We start from the raw sequence: 19427 nt of genomic DNA on the forward strand, positions 1-19427 counted from the left end.
GAAAAATCTTACTACGGACACAGACGAACAATGTATTCAAACATTTTTAGCAATTTACAGGGTGACACCAAATCCTAATAATAATGTCAATTCTTCCCCGGCTGAGCTAATGTTTGCAAGAAAGATAAGATCTATCTTCGATAGGCTGCTACCAGAGAAAAAGAAAGTTTTCAAAAAAAGAAAACCTTAATACCAAGTGCTTCTCCCCAGGTGAAAATGTATATTTCAAAAATTTTCAAAATGGACGAAATCAGTGGGTTGAAGGTATTATCAAAAAAAGGATTGGGAGCATGGTCTATACCATCCAAGGATTAAGTTTTGTCTGCAAAAGACACAGAAATCAAATACGTCCCAGACTGTCTCCAAATGTGGAAGAGACACCAATGGAAACATTGTGCGATATTTTTGATATACCAAAACCAGCGTGTGTACCGCAAACAATGAATATTTCGCCTGAACCGACCATACGGGCTGGACAGAAACCTTTACCCCGGGTAACGCTGACCAGAAGGAAAAGCGCAAGAAAGAGAAAAGTTACCAGGAGATTAAGCCCTGACCCTAAAAGGAAGAGGTATTTAAGCTAAAATCAGGAAGATTTCAGCTTCAGGGGGAGGTGTTGTGAAGGAACATAACTGGCTATACACCGGTTACAAACTGTATATATATATTGGACTGTTTGGCAGACAGCGGCAGACAGCGGCAGACAAGCAGTCGCAGTAAGACGGATAGTCTTACGTGTTGATTATCAGACTTTCTTCCCCATACTTGTTACTATGTACTTCTATTTACCTTAGGCGAGCAGCCTTACGTTTCTGTATTATAAATAAACCCCATTACACATACCACTCGGTGTAACTCACGTTTGTCTTTATTTCCTAAGTATTTAGGAATATAACAAACACAAAAAAAACAAACAAAAAACAAAACAAAAAAAGAAATAATAAGTCTTTTTCTATGAATAAATTGTCTTAACAACATTTATTCAATGTGACCATACTAACGAAGTCTCCTGTTCTGCACAGATTTCTCTACACTGCTCAGATTTAATCTTCCACTGAGGTCATCAGATCTAAGCCTGTCCTTACTACTCACACTACACATACATTGCATCATTCTCATATCATTTTTCCATGCAACGCTGGTCAGGGTTTCATTTCCACACATCATCACACTGTGCCTACATTCCTGCTCGATTTTGTCCCTCGTTAGCAGTGATAATGCTCTGTTGTTTAGTAATGAGATAAATTCTTTGAACTTATTTTGATCCCGTGTAACGTTTTACTCAAAAGCACCATAATGCTTCTTATTCAAGGGAGATAATGTTAGAATATTATTTATTCAAAACATAATCGTAGATCAGCATTTCTTAATGGGAGATACCAACTTAAAGGTATTCAGGAGGGATAACTCGTGAATTAAAACGAGGTTATTAAGAGTGCTCAATAAAAATAGCAAAATATAATATTCTTATTTATATAGACAAATATTACATAGTCGCTACACTGAATATGCTAATGTTTCACACAAGTGGTCGGTCCGGATCACAAGCCTTCTTTAGGCGACGTAATAAAGCCTGTGTTCCCGTGAAGAAGTCTGGTTCTTAACACTTATATACGACTCTTATTAAAAAGAGGTAACCTCAGAACGTTCGCACATTTTTAATTGTAGTTAACAGAATAAAAAAGAGGGCCAAAAAGCAAATATACAACAAATAAATGTTACCAAAGGTAAAATAAGTTACTTTTCTATCTATTTAAAAAAAATCTTATAGGTTTGTTCAAGGTGGGGATGGAGCATACTACTGGATGACAAACATTCACCTGCTAACTCAGAAATTCCAACCAATCTGGATAGGTTCATTTGTGTTTTAACATATGTTAAAGCACATTTTTCTTTCAAAACAAACTAAGTATCCATTTTGTTCAGGTAGGCAGAAGAGTTACTTATCTTGCCTTTGGTTACAGTTATTTGCTGCATATTTGTTTTTTGCCCTGCTAAATGCAGTAAAAATACCCGGTCATTCTTATTCAAGAGTGGTAATCTTCTGATTAGAAGGTGATACCTATAGACAAATTTTAGGGATGCCCTCAGTGTGTAAAACAAGGCTGAACAAAAGAATGGCTATAAATGGAAACGTTATAGTCAGGATTGGTTGCTCTTTTTGACTTCCGGTTTATGCTATCCATTTGGCTAGATAATTAGACATGTTCAAGTGAAAAAGAAAGCCATTTTTAACACAGAGAAGGTGGGGGGGGCTTTCATATTATCTGAAAGAAAAAAATCATTAACTAGAAGGGACAACATATTACCTGGCACCATCGCCTCGTCTGCGAAACAAAAACCGGAAGTAAAAAAAAAAAAAAGCCGACAATCTTGACTATAACCAACGATAATATTGCGAAAGCATTTTGTATAATTTATAATAAAAAGTCTCGCACCCGCTCCTAAACGATTTCTATATTCAAGGTAAATATGTTGGTGACCTCTCGTGTGGAAAGCGTCAACGGCTGCACCTTCAATTGAGTCACCACCATTTGCCTGAAACAAATAATAAAAAAAATTTAAATTTAAATTTTCTAATCAAGACGACTGAGTGCAAAAAATCACAAGGAAAAACAAACAAAAAACAAAAACAAAACAAAAACGTAATAGTCAAGAAAATCTTTTTTTTAATGGTTATTTTATTCTGGACACAGTCTGTATTCTATACGGTGTTAGAATTGGAGACTGACCAAAATGCTCGGATAAAACTTCAGGAATTGTTGAGACCTCGGAAACACGGTGATAAATTTGGAGAGCAATAAGGAAAAAAAAAAGCCCTTTTGGAGCTCCCCACATTTAAAAGCTTACTACCCAACCTTTCTTGTTCGCTGGGGTAGGAACAAGTATAGTTGAAAATGGTGTTATTGAAATCATGACAAAGACATCAGGAATTGTAAAACGTTTTAGTTCTTTGTTTTAATCCTCCCCACAAGGACAGATATATAATTCAATTTAAATTGGGTCCAAATTAACAATGGATCGCATATTTAAACTCTCGAGTTAAAAATGTTTCTTTAATAATAGAATAAATCTATATTTCATTAAAAAAAATTGCCTATCACTCGTTTTATATAGAGTACACCAAGGGTCGACAACTCATTCAACAACACGGGCCGAATAACGTGAAAATGATGAGTCGCAGGCCAGATTATGGCCATTAATGAAACATCAAAGAAAATTACATAGGCAGACAACTGTCAACCTAAATATAATGAACATTGAGAAACCACTAGAAAAAAAGTAAATCTAAAATAAAAACAAACAAACAACAACAAAAAAATCACATGACAAAAGTTTTTCTCAAAAACCGTTAATAGTCTCAAAACGCAAGCAAGAAGAAACAGGAACTGCCCTGGTAAACACAAATGCGTGTAAAATGACATGTTTTTTTTTTTCATTTTGAAGTCGAAAATTTATCTGAAAGAATTGTAAATGTTATTAACAATTACATAAAGGAGACTTTTGAGAAGTCATTGTGTAACATTTTAACTAATCAGCGATCAATAGACCAAATAAAATATCTTTCTACATACATGCGCGGTTTATACGTGCTCGTTTTTCATTCTTTTCATCTTTGCTGTTTCATGTGTGGCTAAGGTCGTGTCTTTTGTTTCACTTAGACATGTATGAAAGGCACAAGAGAGACGTTTGCTGAGTTTCTTATAGGTTTTACTGGAGCGAATGAATTTAGGACAGAGAAACTAAATAACTAATGATTTTTCCATTCTGAACTTAGTTTTCTAACTTCTGAAACGAGAAACACAGACGGACAGAGATCTCGGTGATATTCACTGAGATTATCAGTTTTCTACATCATTTTTCCTCGTCTCGTTCGGAGGCTTCCCGGAGAGAACTAACGGCAAAATCTTTGGTTCTCTCATTCGAAACTGTGGAGTTATTCGTCATCGTTTGATCTCTGCCCCTCGCTTCAACCTATTTCTGCATACAACTTTGTTTGCGAATTAATGTTATCGTGACATGCACTACAAGTGACCCTTGTCAAAATGCACACTAGTTGACTTAATCGTCACTGAGTTCCTATTATGTAACACCTGTAGATAAAATATTCGATCCTTTAAAGGTATAAATTTTCTCAATGAAATTTGGATCAATATTCATGCTACGATGTACCGTACTTTGGGGCAATTGCGCCAAATCCGGAGGTAATTCTCTTTATATGTGTGGTTGCCAAAGGAGACTTTTAGCTAGTTGGCGCAATTACCCCGGACTTGGTGCAAATACCCCAAAGTATGGTACTCTTCTTATTAGTGTGTCCAGCTCTTGAAGATGCTTATCAAAGTCGTTTATTAATATGAAGCAATTTACATTCTGGTCAAATTAATATTTTGATATATGTGTATTGAAAAGTTAGTATCTATTTTATAGCAGTTATTTCATTAGATATCGTTTATTTATTTGAATGTCATCGGTTTGAAATCATAACACTGGAAAGCCTTCTAAGAACAAAGTAACATGAAATAAATTATTATTATTATTATTATTATTATTATTATTATTATTATTATTATTATTATTATTAATATTATTATTACTATTATTATTATTTATATTATTATTAATATTATTATTAATATTATTATTATTAATATTCTTCTTCTTCTTCTTCTTATTATTATTATTAATATTATTATTAATGTTATTATTATTATTATTTATATTATTATTATTATTAATATTCTTCTTCTTCTTATTATTATTATTAATAATAATAAATAAAATCGTAGACTTTGCTGTTCCAGCTGACCACAGGGTGAATATCAAAGAAAAAGATAAACGGAGCAAATACACAGAGCTAGCCAGACAGCCGAAAGGGATATGGAAGATGAAGAAAATCAAAATAATACCTATAATAGTAGGAGCACTAGGAACAATCCCCACAACCTTTGAAAAAAGAATGGGAGAAATTGGAATCAAAGGAATGACTGGGAAAATACAAGGAACAACAATCATGAAAACAGCTGAAATATTAAGAAACCCCCTTGAATGTGGAAACCAACACACAGGCCCAACAAGTGCGGGCCAGACAAACTGCTGCAAAGGCAAAACATGAAACACTACATGGAATCAAGAACACTAAAACCGCATATCTATAAGTTCTCTAACCCAACCCTACCCTCATTGCCACATCACTGCCCCTCCCCCAAAAAGAGAGACACTAAATAACCAAGTAGAGTCAAGGAGGAAGGAAGGACCGATGAACTGGCAATAAATGCGAAAAGAACTGGGATCTTGGGGAGGCTTATTGCCACTCAAATCTCAGCAAAGACCAATAGCTGATGCCAATGAGAAATCAGTAGCAAGCAGCTATTGCGATAATGCAAATTTATTTGCAAATGTTATCGAAAGAGGTGGAGAATACTGGAAACATGGGAAGACTTGTTGTCACTCAGCTCCCAGGGAACATCACAGGCTGTTTTCAGGGAAAGATATCTGAAGACCTGTGTGAAAGCTCATGTTGAGTCAATAATGACAATTTAGAGAAGGAAAATAAACAAAAACTTACAAAACTTCATACATGTCTGAGTCTGTGCCTATGCAAAAAAAACGCACACACAGATACCAAAGTACGTAATATCAACAAAAATACACAAAAAGGTAAAACAAAATGATATTTTACACAGTAAAAAATACAAAACAAAATTTACACAGTAAAAAATACAAAACAAAATTTACACAGTAAAAAATACAAAACAAAATTTACACAGTAAAAAATACAAAACAAAATTTACACAGTAAAAAATACAAAACAAAATTTACACAGTAAAAAATACAAAACAAAATTTACACAGTAAAAAATACAAAACAAGCAAAAAAAAAAAAAAAAATGAACGAGCAAAACAATATTTTACCCGACAAAAGAAAACAAACAAATAAACAAAAATGCTTCCGATGCTAAAAAGCAAACAACTAACCAAACAAAAACATCGAGAACGTTCGTAAACAAAAATAGCAAAAAACTGCGATACTAACCATTTCGAGACGAGGCGTATATATAAAAAAAATCACCCAAAATAGGGAAAATAACTAAGACAAAAGAAAACAACCCCCACCCGCAAAAACAAACAAACAAACAAACAAACAAACAAACAATATTGTCCAAGGTATTATTCGCGTATATTTAAATGTATTTCGAGTTTTAATTTCATGTCTTCGGAAACGATAAATTCTTTTATAAATAAACAAACATCAAACGCAGCAAAGGTTTTTTATTCAACAAACGGACAAAAATGAACAACACAAAAGAACCATGAAGTTGAAATCCTTCTACCAAGATAAAAATAGCTTAATTTATACAAATCCACAAAAACTTGATTTTTAATCAGCTCCAAAATCGATGCTAAATGAACGCTCGAACCTTGACGAGAACAATTCTAAACATAAAATCTAACAAAACGTCAAATTCAGACATAAATAATGAAACAATTCTGTGCAAAATTAGTGAATGCGCCAACGAATGCACGGTTCTCACATGTACTATTTCTAAGCGAGACTTGTCAGAAACAAACAAAAATAATAAAATTAATGAACAAACTAAAGACTAAAGTGAAATTTATGAAAATATATGTATATATTTATAGGACGTATTGCCAATTTGTATCTCCGTTATTGGCGGGAGATTGTTGTGGTAATTGAATCGCGAAATAATCCCTGCGAACGCTAAAAAGTAAATAGCTATAATTGCTAACACTCTTTCCATTCACTCTTCGTTGGAATTCCTTTTCCTCCTAACTTCCCAAAGCTATTAATTTTGACATGTATTTTCAGCCAATGGAAATACTTCTATTCTCCTTCCAAAAAAGTAACACATACAGGCGAAATTAATAAGCTAGTGCGAAGTTGGGAACTCTTATAAGGCGAGGAGACAGGCAGTCGAAACGATTCAGACTTTACTAGCCCCACTCACACGGAGGAACCCGGTCTACTCCATACCCAAACCCGGCCTTTGGCTAGGACAGCAAAGCGAAAGGATCCAGTAACCCACATACCACCTTCATTTCGAGCACATATACACGCACTACAAGAACAAATACACATACACAATGCCACACTGCTAAACACACAAATACGCACATGCTCACACAATGAACATTTTGACTTGTAATAAATATTGACTAAACACGATTTTCCCCACTCTTTATCTGTGCATAAACCGAAACGTAAATTCCATGAATAAAGCTTCTTTCTTTGAACTGTACGCCTGTGGAACTCTTTTCCGTTTGCCCGTCTTCCAACTGACTACCATTTTGTAGTTTTCAAGTCCAACGTAAACAAATTTCTTGATGAACTGTCCCTTTAAGTAATTTCCACTACTAACGATTACGATATTATCACATCAACTACTCTACACTCAATAACTCTTATCCTCGAATGGCTTCTGGGCCTTAATAAGCGCTTACTCCCATGTTAAAAAAAAATGAAAGTAACTTTTATATTCTTATGTCTCATATAAAAATATTTTCTGATAAACTTTTTTTCATAGGGAAAATTGTTTGTTTTTAGTAGCACTTATTAATTGGTGACTCTATTAGTATTTTAATATATATATATATATATATATATATATATATATATATATATATAATCGCTCATTTTCTTCCTTCGTTAAAACAATAACTTTTTTACCCTAATTCATATTAGATGTCGGTATGGTTCTTACCTTTACAGAGAGACTCTCCAAGATGGCCTTTACCAAGGCCAGAGACTCCGCCACAAACTAATGAAAGGAATAAAAAGTCTCTTTTATAAAAATAGGTTGAAATTCTTAAGTTTAACTACTTTACTTGTCATGGGAATTGGAATATAATATTGAAATTTGAAGACGTAGAAAGAAACGTTAGGAATAAAGGATCTCTTTTATCAAAATGAAAAGTTTTAACTGCCATTGTCGTTCGAAGAGAAACTTATTTTTAATCCAATGAAAGTTTTCTCGGCCACCAAAGCGTGTAGCCGCTTGTTCGAGTGTTTACGTGTCAGTTGAACATTCATTTATTTTTATACTCAACAATCGGCTCATAGGATTTATGTTCTCATTTATCTTTAACAAAATGTTTCTTTGAATATTTTTTTCTTTATTTGAATGTCCTCGGTATGAATCAAACTGTATTCAGTACTCATTTAGAACACGGTCCAAGATTGCGTCGGCATGTTCCGGCAGTTAACGGTTAGTAGTCAAAAAAGTTGTCGAAAAAGCTGGACAAAGAGTTCGTCTTTAATCATTAGTGTTTTAATCAACTTAAAATCATATCTTTGTTGCAGACTTCGGCGTCCTGCGACTGCGTGTTGACCATCCTTCAAGGACCAAAGCCAATTACGCTAGGTGCAATTCAAATCGATCTAACATGTTTTCTTTATATAATTATTCAATTAATTCAAGCACCAGGCTTTTAGAAGAATAAAGGATGCCTACTGGAGAGAACTTAAATATTTACAAGTGAAAAATTATTCGCATTCTTGAGAGAACTTGAATACCTATTAGAAAGAACTTGAATGCCTTCGGATGAGAGCTTGAATGTCTACTGGAGAAAAAGGTAATACTTCCTGGAAAGATCTTGAATGACTACTGGAAAGAACTTGAATGCCTAATTAAAAGAATGAATACCTCCTACCTCCTTGAAAAAACTTGAATGCCTATTGGAGAGAACTTGAATGCCTATTAGACACTGTCAATGAGTGTCTAAAGTCTCTCTGTTAAGGTGTTTGTCAGGACAACCTGGCATGAGAATACTTTCCCTAGAATATACCTGACTAAATGTTCAAAATAATATATGTTTCGCAGACTAAATAAGATCCCTCACTTACAGCACACTTGCTTATATGAGAATAGTGCACCTGTTCCAAGTTGTGTTGTTGCAATAGTAATATCACTGAGTTGGATATTTCACCAGACTAGATGAATTATTATCTTGCAATCCGATTGGATCATAAGAAAAATTGACTATAAAATTGATTTGCATGAATTCTTCAATGACTTAACATTTTTTTTTTTTTTTTTTTACAAAGGCATCACCACATTATCAAGGCCCAGAGGCCACTCAAGGATAAGGGTTAAAGAGTGTACAGTAGAAATTGGTCAATATAGTAATCATTAGTAATGAAAATTTGGTAAATTTGATAACTTATATGGAACGGCTCATCAAGAACTTATTTACTTTAGACTTGAACACAACCATATTGTAGTCAGCCGGAAAGTAGGAAAACGGAAGACAATTCCACAGGCGTGCAGTTCTAAGAAAGAAGCTTTGTTCATGGAATCTACGTTTAGGTTTAGGCACAGATAAAGAGTGGGGGAAATTATTGATAGTGTTTACAGCTAGACGAGTGTTCCTTGTGAAAGTTTGGCGAGGGGGGACCATAGATTGAAGCTCAGTTGAACACTTTCCATGAAAATAACGATACATCAGAGACAAACTCGCAACATCTCTTCTGTGAGATAGAGGTTGCAAGGAGGAGAAAAGGACATCTCCTACGAGGCTACGAAGTCTATTTTGAACTCTATCAAGGCAGGACAAGTCCTTTCTAGCAGCTCCTGCCCAGATGTGGCAACAGTATTCCATCCTTGGACGTACCTGGCTCTTATATAGGTAGAGAATAGCATCAGCAGTGAGATATCTACCGGATCGATAGAAAGATCCCACCATTTTTCCAGCGGCCTTGGCAACAGATTTGATATACGTGTTCCATTTAAGATCAGGAGTAATGGTCAAGCCCAGAAGCTTGTCAAAACTTGAGGCCTCCTGAAGACGAGAGCCATTCATTTCAATTGATGACAAATGTGGATTAGAATGTTGATGATGTAAAGAGAGAAGCTTGGTTTTAGATGCATTAAAAGTAACCAGCCACTCCTTTCCCCATTGTACTACGTGCTCAAGATCAGAGGAGAGAGAATTGGAGAGAACTTGCTCGTTTACTGTCTTAGATGTGGTACCATAAATGGTAGTGTCGTCAGCATAAATGTCTACAAATGATGTAAGGATATGATTTGGAAGATCATTAATGTAGATCAGGAAAAGAGTTGGGCCCAGGATGGATCCCTGAGGGACACCGGCATTAATACTGTGAGCTTCTGATTTTTGCCCCTCAACTACTACTCTTATGAACCTATCAGAAAGAAATGATTTAATAATTGAGAAGACTTTTCCAGCTATACCATAGCTAGCGATCTTATGAAGTAAACCTTTATGCCATACCCTATCAAAGGCTTTAGATATGTCAAGAGCAATTGCCCTAGAAAGATTGCCACCGTCGAGAGATTTGCTAATCCTATGCGATATAACTGTAAGGACATCTGCTGTAGATCTAGCAGAACGGAAACCATATTGAGTGTCACTAAGAAGGTTATTTTTGTTGAGATGGTTGATTACTTCTGTATTTAACACAGATTCTAGCAACTTACTCATGACGCACAGGAGACTTATTGGCCTGTACTGAGAGGGGGATGAGCGATCACCTGAATTCTTAAATACAGGGCATACTGATGAGATTTTCCAGGGAGATGGGAAACTATTCTCCTTAAGACAACGTTTAAACAGTTTTGTAAGTATGGGCGCTAGTTCAGGTTGAAGTTTTTTGAGTACTATAATTGGAATACCATCAGGGCCGGTTGCTTTACTCGAATCAAGGTTTTTGATTAGTTTCGCAACATCACGTACAGATATACGTATATCACATAGCGTGTTTTCTGATACAGGAGGAAATATTGGGGGTTGGCGGTCTTGGTCGCAAAGGGTAGAATTAGCTGCAAAGTTCTTGACAAAGAGTTTGGCTTTGTCTGATGCTGACGAGATTACCTCAGGTCCATTGATAATAGTTGGGATGGAGCACACGCTTCTGTTCAGGATTCTGTTTGCTATTTGCCAAAACTGGTGGGAACCAAGCCGCTGCTCAGCTACTTTGGACTTAACAGATTGAGCATACAACTCTCTTGCGTTCCTTATTACTTTCTTACAATGGTTGCTGGCAGTCCTGAAAACTGCTTTAGTTTCCATACATCTATTACGTTTGAAGCAGTGGAAAAAGTGATTTCTGTGCGCAATGGCAGCAGCACATTCTGGAAAGAACCATGGCTGGCTGTTAGGTTTTTGCTGAAACTTTTTAGAGGGTATGAAATGGTCAATACCTACAATTAACCATTCAGTTAGGTCTAATACTATAGAGGACACATCCTTTTTAAACATGGAATGCAGAGGTAGATCAGATATAAATGTATGGAAGCTATCCCAGTCAGCCTTAGTGTATCGATATACTGTACGATGAAGAGGTACGTCTGGGGACTTATTACATTTCATTTTTATCTTAATTGATACAACAGAGTGATCGGAAGATCCAAGAGGCGACAGAACAGAAACTGAACATAGTTCAGGGCAAGTTGTGAGAAAAAGGTCTAGTAGGCTCGCATACTGGCCGTCATTATCGGGCACACGGGTAGGTTCCTGAACAATCTGAGTGAGGTCATAGGCAATGGAGAAATCATGACAGAACCTCCCCTCATCATCGGTCTTGTTTGAGTGGGTCAACCATTCGACGTTATGAACATTGAAGTCTCCACATACGTGAATGTTAGCTGAAGGATAAGTAGAAAGGACTTGGTCAATTTTCTCAGATATGGTTTGAAAGATAGTAACTCCGCTGTTGTGGGGGCGATAGAGAGTAAATATAAATGCAGTAGTGTGAGCTAAAGCAACCCGGAAGCACATATAGGGTAAGTTAGGATCTTCCCTGGAGATGTCCCTCCCACATGGAAAGCTATCTTTAATATAGGCACATATTCCATGCCCATGGCGATCTTGGGGGTCAGATTTAGAAGTTAAGTTAGAGTATCCTGTAATTGCAAACTCATCTAGGGAAATAGCCTGTCCAATGCCAGTTTCACTTAAAAATAAAAGGTCTGGTTTAGTCTCCTGTAATTGGGTTTCAACCTCTGGAAGGTTAGAACGAAGACCCCTGATGTTGGAGAAGGAGACATGGTAGTAGGGGTCTACGTTGGAGAACCGGGTTTAATCGTGTATTTTTTCTTGAAACTTGTCATTCGAGATGTAAAGGAAAATTCAATCGTTAATTGTTTGTCTCAAGAAATCAACTCTGGATTTCCGAGGATTTCGACTGAAGTAAAATAAATCAGATTCCACAAAAACAATCGCATTGATTCAGTTGAAGATATTCATTCCATCTGCAACCTTTGTTTTCAGCGTTGCAGATCAGAGGTTGGTTTTCAAAATCATCTACAAAGTCATGCAACGAAAAACAGTAGTGGTATCCACAGCAGTTGAAAACAAAACGATGGCAACCGGCTGTCCAAATGGATAATCAAGATATTTGTATGGGCAAGATTCGGTATTAAACTAGTTACCCGATCATTATAAATTTAGGGACACAGATGCTAGGCGTAAGGGGTTAGGGTTACGGTTAGGGTTAGGGATGTATTTAGTCTAATGCAAAGAATATAAAAAGAGGATGGAAGCATTTTGTAAAAATTCAGATTTTTTCCGATTTTGAGACAAATTTTAACGATAAGAATTTTTATATTAATTAAACATATAATAATAATAATAATAATAATAATAATAATAATAATAATAATAATAATAATAATAATAATAATAACTAGCAGGACCCGTGGAAATTCCACGGTAGTTAAAATCTTTTAAAACACACCAGTAAGAAATTCTTTATAAAAATGAACGTATGGAAGCAAGTAGAACAAACAAAGAACTTTAGTTTAAACTTTTATTGAAGGCCAATGCGATCGTAACTGATGCTGTTGATATTGTCAGTAAGTGCTGGTGATGATTGAGGCGGTGACAGGGACGTCGATCAGCTGCTTGGAGTGAGAATAGTGGTCACTCAGCAGGTTCTTGGGAGTCAGATTGTGAATTTAAAAAACTGTGTGACATTGTTGACATCGATTTTTTGCAAGTTCTGATGACCCCAAGTTATTTAATATTTCAGGACATTTTGGATTACATGTGTAAGTAATGAATAGGTCACAGAAAACTGCCATTGCATATTGATAAAGCTGTTGTAGATTCCTAGGACTTCCTGTAAGTGTAGATGGTATAATAACTGGTACACCAGGATAACCATCTTCATTCCTTGCTAAATGATCCATTAAGCCAGAATATTGAGCAGCTCTTAGTTGACTTTGATGGCTTTTAATGAAGTTAAATAAGCAACTGTCAATTTTTACATATGCGATAGACTTTTCTATTTATTTTGAATTTTATTCAATGAAGATTTGGAAATTCACAAATATTTTTTAAGTCGAATTATTGATATAGATTTCAATTAATGCATCACAACTTCCTGATAATATAAATAGAACACTTTGAATTTTCTGTACAAAAGTTTTTTTCCATAAAAACATTGTAATCTGTTATAATATTCAGATTCTTGTGTATTACATGCATAGAAAATGAAGTGTTTCTGTAAATCTTACGAAGTACAGTTAACTTTGATTTGATTTTTTTATAATCAAAATGATGTGAGGTAGGTTATACCTATCAAATTTATTGTCAATGTTATATAGTTAAGTAAGCTGGCTAATTGGCTATAAAGTAAGTTATTCCGAACTTTGATCTAACATTTTAATTAAAAAAAAAAAAAAAGCTTAACATTGTCTTGTATCTTTTTTTTATATTAAGAAAAATGTAAGCATCATGCTGAAATAATAAAATGCCATTCTTAATAAGGGGAGAGGGTTTGACTATTCTAAACCTTCACCTAAATAACGATTTAATGAAAAAAAATGTTTAAAATGTTCTTGTATCTTTTTTATATTTTTTTTTTAAATAAGAAAAATCAATAAACTTTGATAACACTATTGTAAGAATCATGCTGAAAGCCATTCTTAATATGAGGAGGGGGGTTAACTATTCTGAAACTTCACCTAACAATGTAAAAAAAAAATAAGGGAAAATATATGTATGAACAATAAATATTTCTTCAGTTAAATAAAATATACTGTAAATCTTTAAATAAGGAATAAATATTTATTTAAACCATAATTATTGAAACAAAGTATTTTACTGCATAAAAAACGGTTATGGGGAGAAGGGTTAACTATTTTGAACCTTCACCTAAATAGCGATTTAATGAAAAAAAATTTAATGGTCTTGTATCTTTTTTTTATAATTTGTTTTAAAATAAGAAAGAAAAAAAAAAACGGTAAATATCCAGATACGCTACTACAGAACACCGACCACTCTAATTTTTTTTTTTTTTTTATAGGTAATTGAGGTCGCTGACAACGAATCTGATAGTCAAACTTGGGGCAAATTTACCGTTTGCATGGTATTTACCCCTGAACCCACGAACTACTTTCCACCATTTGCAGCTTCCGTTTATGCTACGCGCATGCACGTTGTAGCATAAATGACGGCCTCACCAAGCAAACTACGTTGGGGTAGGGGATTTTTTTTTTCCAGGACATAGAATTTTCTAATTTTCAAAAATACATTATAGCACTTTTTGGGTGGAAAATTTAAAATTAGCTGAAAAAGAAATAAAACAAGAAAAGGAAAGCACTCCAAGTTGGAGTGTGTGTGTGTGTGTGTGTGTGTGGGGGGGGGGTAATTTATCTGTTTTTTTTTTTTACCTGGAACATAGAATCTTCAAATTTTCAAAAAGTAACGCACCGATATTTACCAATTAGAACACCATTTAACATTTTCCGAAGATTTTACTGTGTACATTGGCACGCGCGCCCCAACATCACATCCGTCCCCCCCCCCGCTCGCGCCCCCAATGTACACAGTAAAATCTTCGGAAAATATTAAATGGTGTTCTAATTGGTAAATGTCGGTGCGTTACTTACGGAAAAACGTTTAACTAAACTGAAAAAGCACCTATTAAGCCACATAAATTCTATAATTGAATCCCTCCCCCCCGCAAAAAAGAATGAAAAACATAAAGATGTTTGGTGCTTATGTTTTTGTAAACCACATTAAAAACTACGCGAGACAAAAAAAAAAGTCCCTCAATTTGTTGTACTTTTCTATAACTGTAAGTCATTAAAAATATGTCAGTCGGTAATTTTTTGATTGGTACGCCATGTGAGAAGGCAGTTTGCTAGGTGAAGCAAGCCGTCGTTCATGCTGCAGCGCACGCGCGTAGCGTAAACGGAAGCTGCAAAATGGTGGAAAGTTAATCGTGGGCATTAGAAGATGAATGCCTGTAAAAGAAGCAAAATAAAATGACAAAACATAAGTAATAACTATGTAAACAACGTGAAGCTGTATAAATGTTACAAAATTACTCGATTCGGCATTAAATAACACGAAAAAGGATTGATATGCCGTAAAACAAAAACAAAACAGAACAAGACGTAAAATATGTTTTGACTCTGTGTATTTGCGAATGGTGACTTTGGTGATTTATTTAATAAAGTCATTCTTGACTTTTGTAACATGTATTTCTAAACATATTTTTTGTTGTGTAAATAAAAAAAAAACATAAAGTGGCACAGTAAAAAAAAAAAAAAAAACGTACTCGTAGCGTTAAATGTAAAAAATATATTTATTACTGAATAAAATAGAATAAGCGTTCCTACAATAATAAACAGAAGACATCGTTAAAAATGTAAGTAAAATACTATATTATTTAAACTGTGGAACGATACCTTCTATGCATAATTGCCTTTAAAATAATCCGGAACCATAAATAGGCAGTTATTATTATTTATTTTTTTCGTTCGGGAACTTTTGGGAAATAAAAGGGGTTACTGATTTTTAACTGATAAAGATTGAACAATAAAGGGAGATAATTCACATTAATTAATGTTTGCGATGATGATGACGCGTTTCATTAATTAATGTTTGCGATGATGATGACGTGACACCGTATGTACAAGCAAATTAATATATAGATAATAATAATAATAATAATAATAATAATAATAATAATAATAATAATAATAATAATAATTTACATTAATAATCTACATTAATTAATCAAAAGTCTTGAGCTGGAAGCAATGTTTAGTTTCAGAAGAGTTTCCGATGGGTAGTTATTCCATACAAGTCCTGGAGATGATGAATTCTCAGAGGACAGCTGTTCTGTACAGGTTCAGAATTTTATAATTTTGCAGCCAAAGAGCAGAAGACCCTTCTCGTGTTGACACGAAGAAAACATATGCAACGTTGCTAAAAAGGGTTAATTTTTATGGAGAAATTCTGGTTTCCGATTGGTTGATAGCAGAACGTGAATTAATTTGATTCGTCAGTTCCTAGCAGCATCGTTTATTAATTAAATATTCCAATTGTGAGGGACCATACCTCATTATGAGTAAAAAATATTGCAACAAATTCCCAACTTTTTTTTGTTTTAATATTTAAAAGTGGTTTTCAAATATATATAATTTCAAATTTGCATTGAATTTGATGGGATAGTTATTAGACACCAATTAAACAAGATTCCATGAATTTCCGTGTCTTCTTAGGATCTATTAAATATGAAACATTTTCTAGAATGAAAATTATACAGTGACTTTTGATCAAAATTAGAAGAAGGATTCTAGCCAAAAACTTAGCATCATTATATCATAATTTAAAAAGTATCTCCCCGCCATATGTTTATCCCACCCAGCTGGTGGCTCTCCCTCTCATGACCGCACGCCAGTTGTAGCCATCCATTTCTCGTCCTCGCATTTACACATTCCACCTTTTTCTCCAGCCTTACGCCGGCCACAGCCAGCCATTTCTTGCCTTCGCTTTACACATCCATTTACTTCGACGTCGACTTCCTTTTTTCCTCCTCCTCCTCCTCCTTCTTCTTCTTCTTCTTCTTCTTCTTCTTCTTCTTCTTCTTCTTCTTCTCGCGCACACTTCCTAATTTGCATATGCGCGTTTTTCGGCTGCTGCTGCTAATATCTTTGAAAGCCAGCCATCCTTCGCCGCTGCTGATACTTTACCACGCTCTCATATGCACTATGTTACATATGTATGCGTGTATGTATGTGTGTATGTCTACATACGTGTATGCGTGTGTGTATGTATGTGTGCATGTGTATGTGTGTATATATGTGTGTATGTATGCGTGTGCATGTGTGTATATATGTGTATATAAGCGTGTGTGTATGTATGTGTATGCGTGCTTGTGTATATGTATGCGTATGTGCATGTATGTGTGTGCGTGTATGTATGTGTGTACATGCATATATATATGTATATATGTGTGTATAGGAAAAATCGTTTTAAGAACTCTTGGTTTCTTTGATATGTGTATATATGTGCATGTGTGTGTATCTATGTGTGTGCGCGCATGTATGTGTTTATGTATGTGCATGTGTGTATGTATGTGTGTGCGTGTATGTATGCATGTGTGTGTGTGTATGCATGTGTATGTATGTGCATATGTGTCTATGACGTCATATTCTTAGCGTCTACTGTTTTGAAAAATACTTCCCATTAATTTTTTTTAACGCACGAATATGTACGAACATGCACGAACATGTACGAACAAGCTTTCTTGTTTCTTTGGAATCTCAAGGGTTTTTTTTTTTAAATGTACCAAGTAATTTGAATTAATAGTTGGCTACCATTAATTGGTAAGTATTTCTTAAGTTACGGTAGATAAGTACGACAAGACCCCCCCCCCGCCCCGTCCATGTTGTGTTGGGATAGCGGAGATTGTAAAGTTGTTGAAAATTTCCAGGTGATTATACAAACGATTCCAATCTTGTTTAAATCCTGTATTCTTTTTCCTTACCCATGAGTCACCACGTATCAAGAGTAAACGTCACCCGAAGATGAAATAGATGAGATGCGTGGATTGTCAGTTGAATGACAAAGAATATTATGAGAGAATTGAAAACGATTAATGGAATTAACAAAATTTAATGTTTCTCAATGTTTGAGATGAGGATTAATAATTCGCATTTTTTTTTTAGATTATTTGGACTACTGTTCTCATCTTGATTGTTATTTGCATAATATTTCGGTTGATGTAACCTCCGATCTTCTTTAGGTGTATCATGTCAGACTAAAAAATCTTTCTGTTGAATTTAGGAATCTACACGGAATTTCGAGCACTTGACGCCACAGCGCACGGGTTTTAGATAATTTATTTGCATCGTTTAATATTCCTTTGCGTATACTGTTGCTCGTATGTCATTTATTTGGTTATATTATCCACTTGCCCCCTTCTCTTATAATGCTGCTACTGTAGCCTTTTCTGTTTCTTCGTTATTTACATCATTTATTTATTCACATCATTTTAGCTCATGTCTTCTACTATTATTTTAGTCGATTTCTTTATTTAATTCCTTATAACTCATTTGCTTCTGATTCTGCCCCTGTTACGATTGGAGTTATTTCCTTTTCTTCTTCATTCATGTTATTTATTAATTTATATCATCCTCTTACACGCTTTTACTTATACTGTCGCCCCTGCTTCTATCTGAGTATTTCCCTTTCTTCTCTATTTACGTCATTTATTTATTTATATTTTCCAGTTGCAGTCTCTTGCTTACACTGCTGCAACTATTGTAGTCTTTTTCCTCTTCTTTATTTGCAACATTTTTTATTCATGCAATTCTCTTAGTCTCATTCGCGTATAATGCTGCTCTTGTTATTATTCGATTTATTTCCTTTTCTTCTGCATTTACGTTATTTATTTATTCCCACTATCCTCTTACTATTTTTCTGCTATACTCCAACTATTATTCAAGCCTCTTCTTCTTCTTCTTCTTCTTCTTCTTCTTCTTCTCTATTTATGTCATTTATTTATGCAATGCTTTCACCCCACTTCCCTTATGTTGCTGCTTCTACTCATATCCAAGTCTTTTCCTTTTTATTTTCATCGTTTTTTTTTATGCCACCTCCTAACTCTCCGTTGTCTATGCTGCTGATATAACTACTTTAGTTTTTCTCCCTCTTCTTCTTAATTTATGTACTTTATTTGATCCTTGCATCCGAATCAAATTTTAATGTAGAGTTAAATAGCTGGGAACGATGCAACCTAAATGAAGGATCCAAATCTAATAAGCAAATATAGTTTCTATTATTCTAATCTGGATAATGAAATATAGATAAAGTATACATCTCAACAAAGACTGGAAACTTTGTTCCATAACGGTGAGCATTTTAGTATTTAATTGTAGCAGTATTGTTGATGAAATAAGTGATACCCTTTCCAGATCAATAAAACAACTTAATGACAAACTAGCAATTATTAATAAAAAAAATTAAATTAGCAATTAGTGGATTGGAAATTAATTTAATTGATTTTGTTTATCTGACATCTTAAGCTTGTTGAATCCCTGTTGGTTTATTTACTCCTTGTTCTAAAGGTTTTTTATCCAAAAATGCTGGGGTAGACACCTTCTCATCAGAGTGAAGCACATGTAGCTATTGGGTGGTTTTGTTGTCAGA

The 19427-nt window shown here is 34.6% G+C and overlaps 1 protein-coding gene across 1 annotated transcript in view; it reads right to left on the reverse strand.

Moving 5' to 3' along the window:
* LOC145258301 (sperm microtubule associated protein 1-like) overlaps window positions 1–19427 on the reverse strand; it is a 46582-nt gene that overhangs the window by 15200 nt on the left and 11955 nt on the right. Inside the window, exon 2 of the mRNA XM_080116347.1 lies at window positions 2439–2538. Within this exon, the coding sequence (XP_079972473.1) occupies window positions 2439–2538 (100 nt within the window). The remainder of the gene's footprint in view (window positions 1–2438; window positions 2539–19427) is intronic.

Source organism: Euprymna scolopes, chromosome 33 (assembly GCF_053919585.1).
Source record: "Euprymna scolopes isolate OS-2025 chromosome 33, ASM5391958v1, whole genome shotgun sequence".
Taxonomy (NCBI): domain Eukaryota; kingdom Metazoa; phylum Mollusca; class Cephalopoda; order Sepiida; family Sepiolidae; genus Euprymna; species Euprymna scolopes.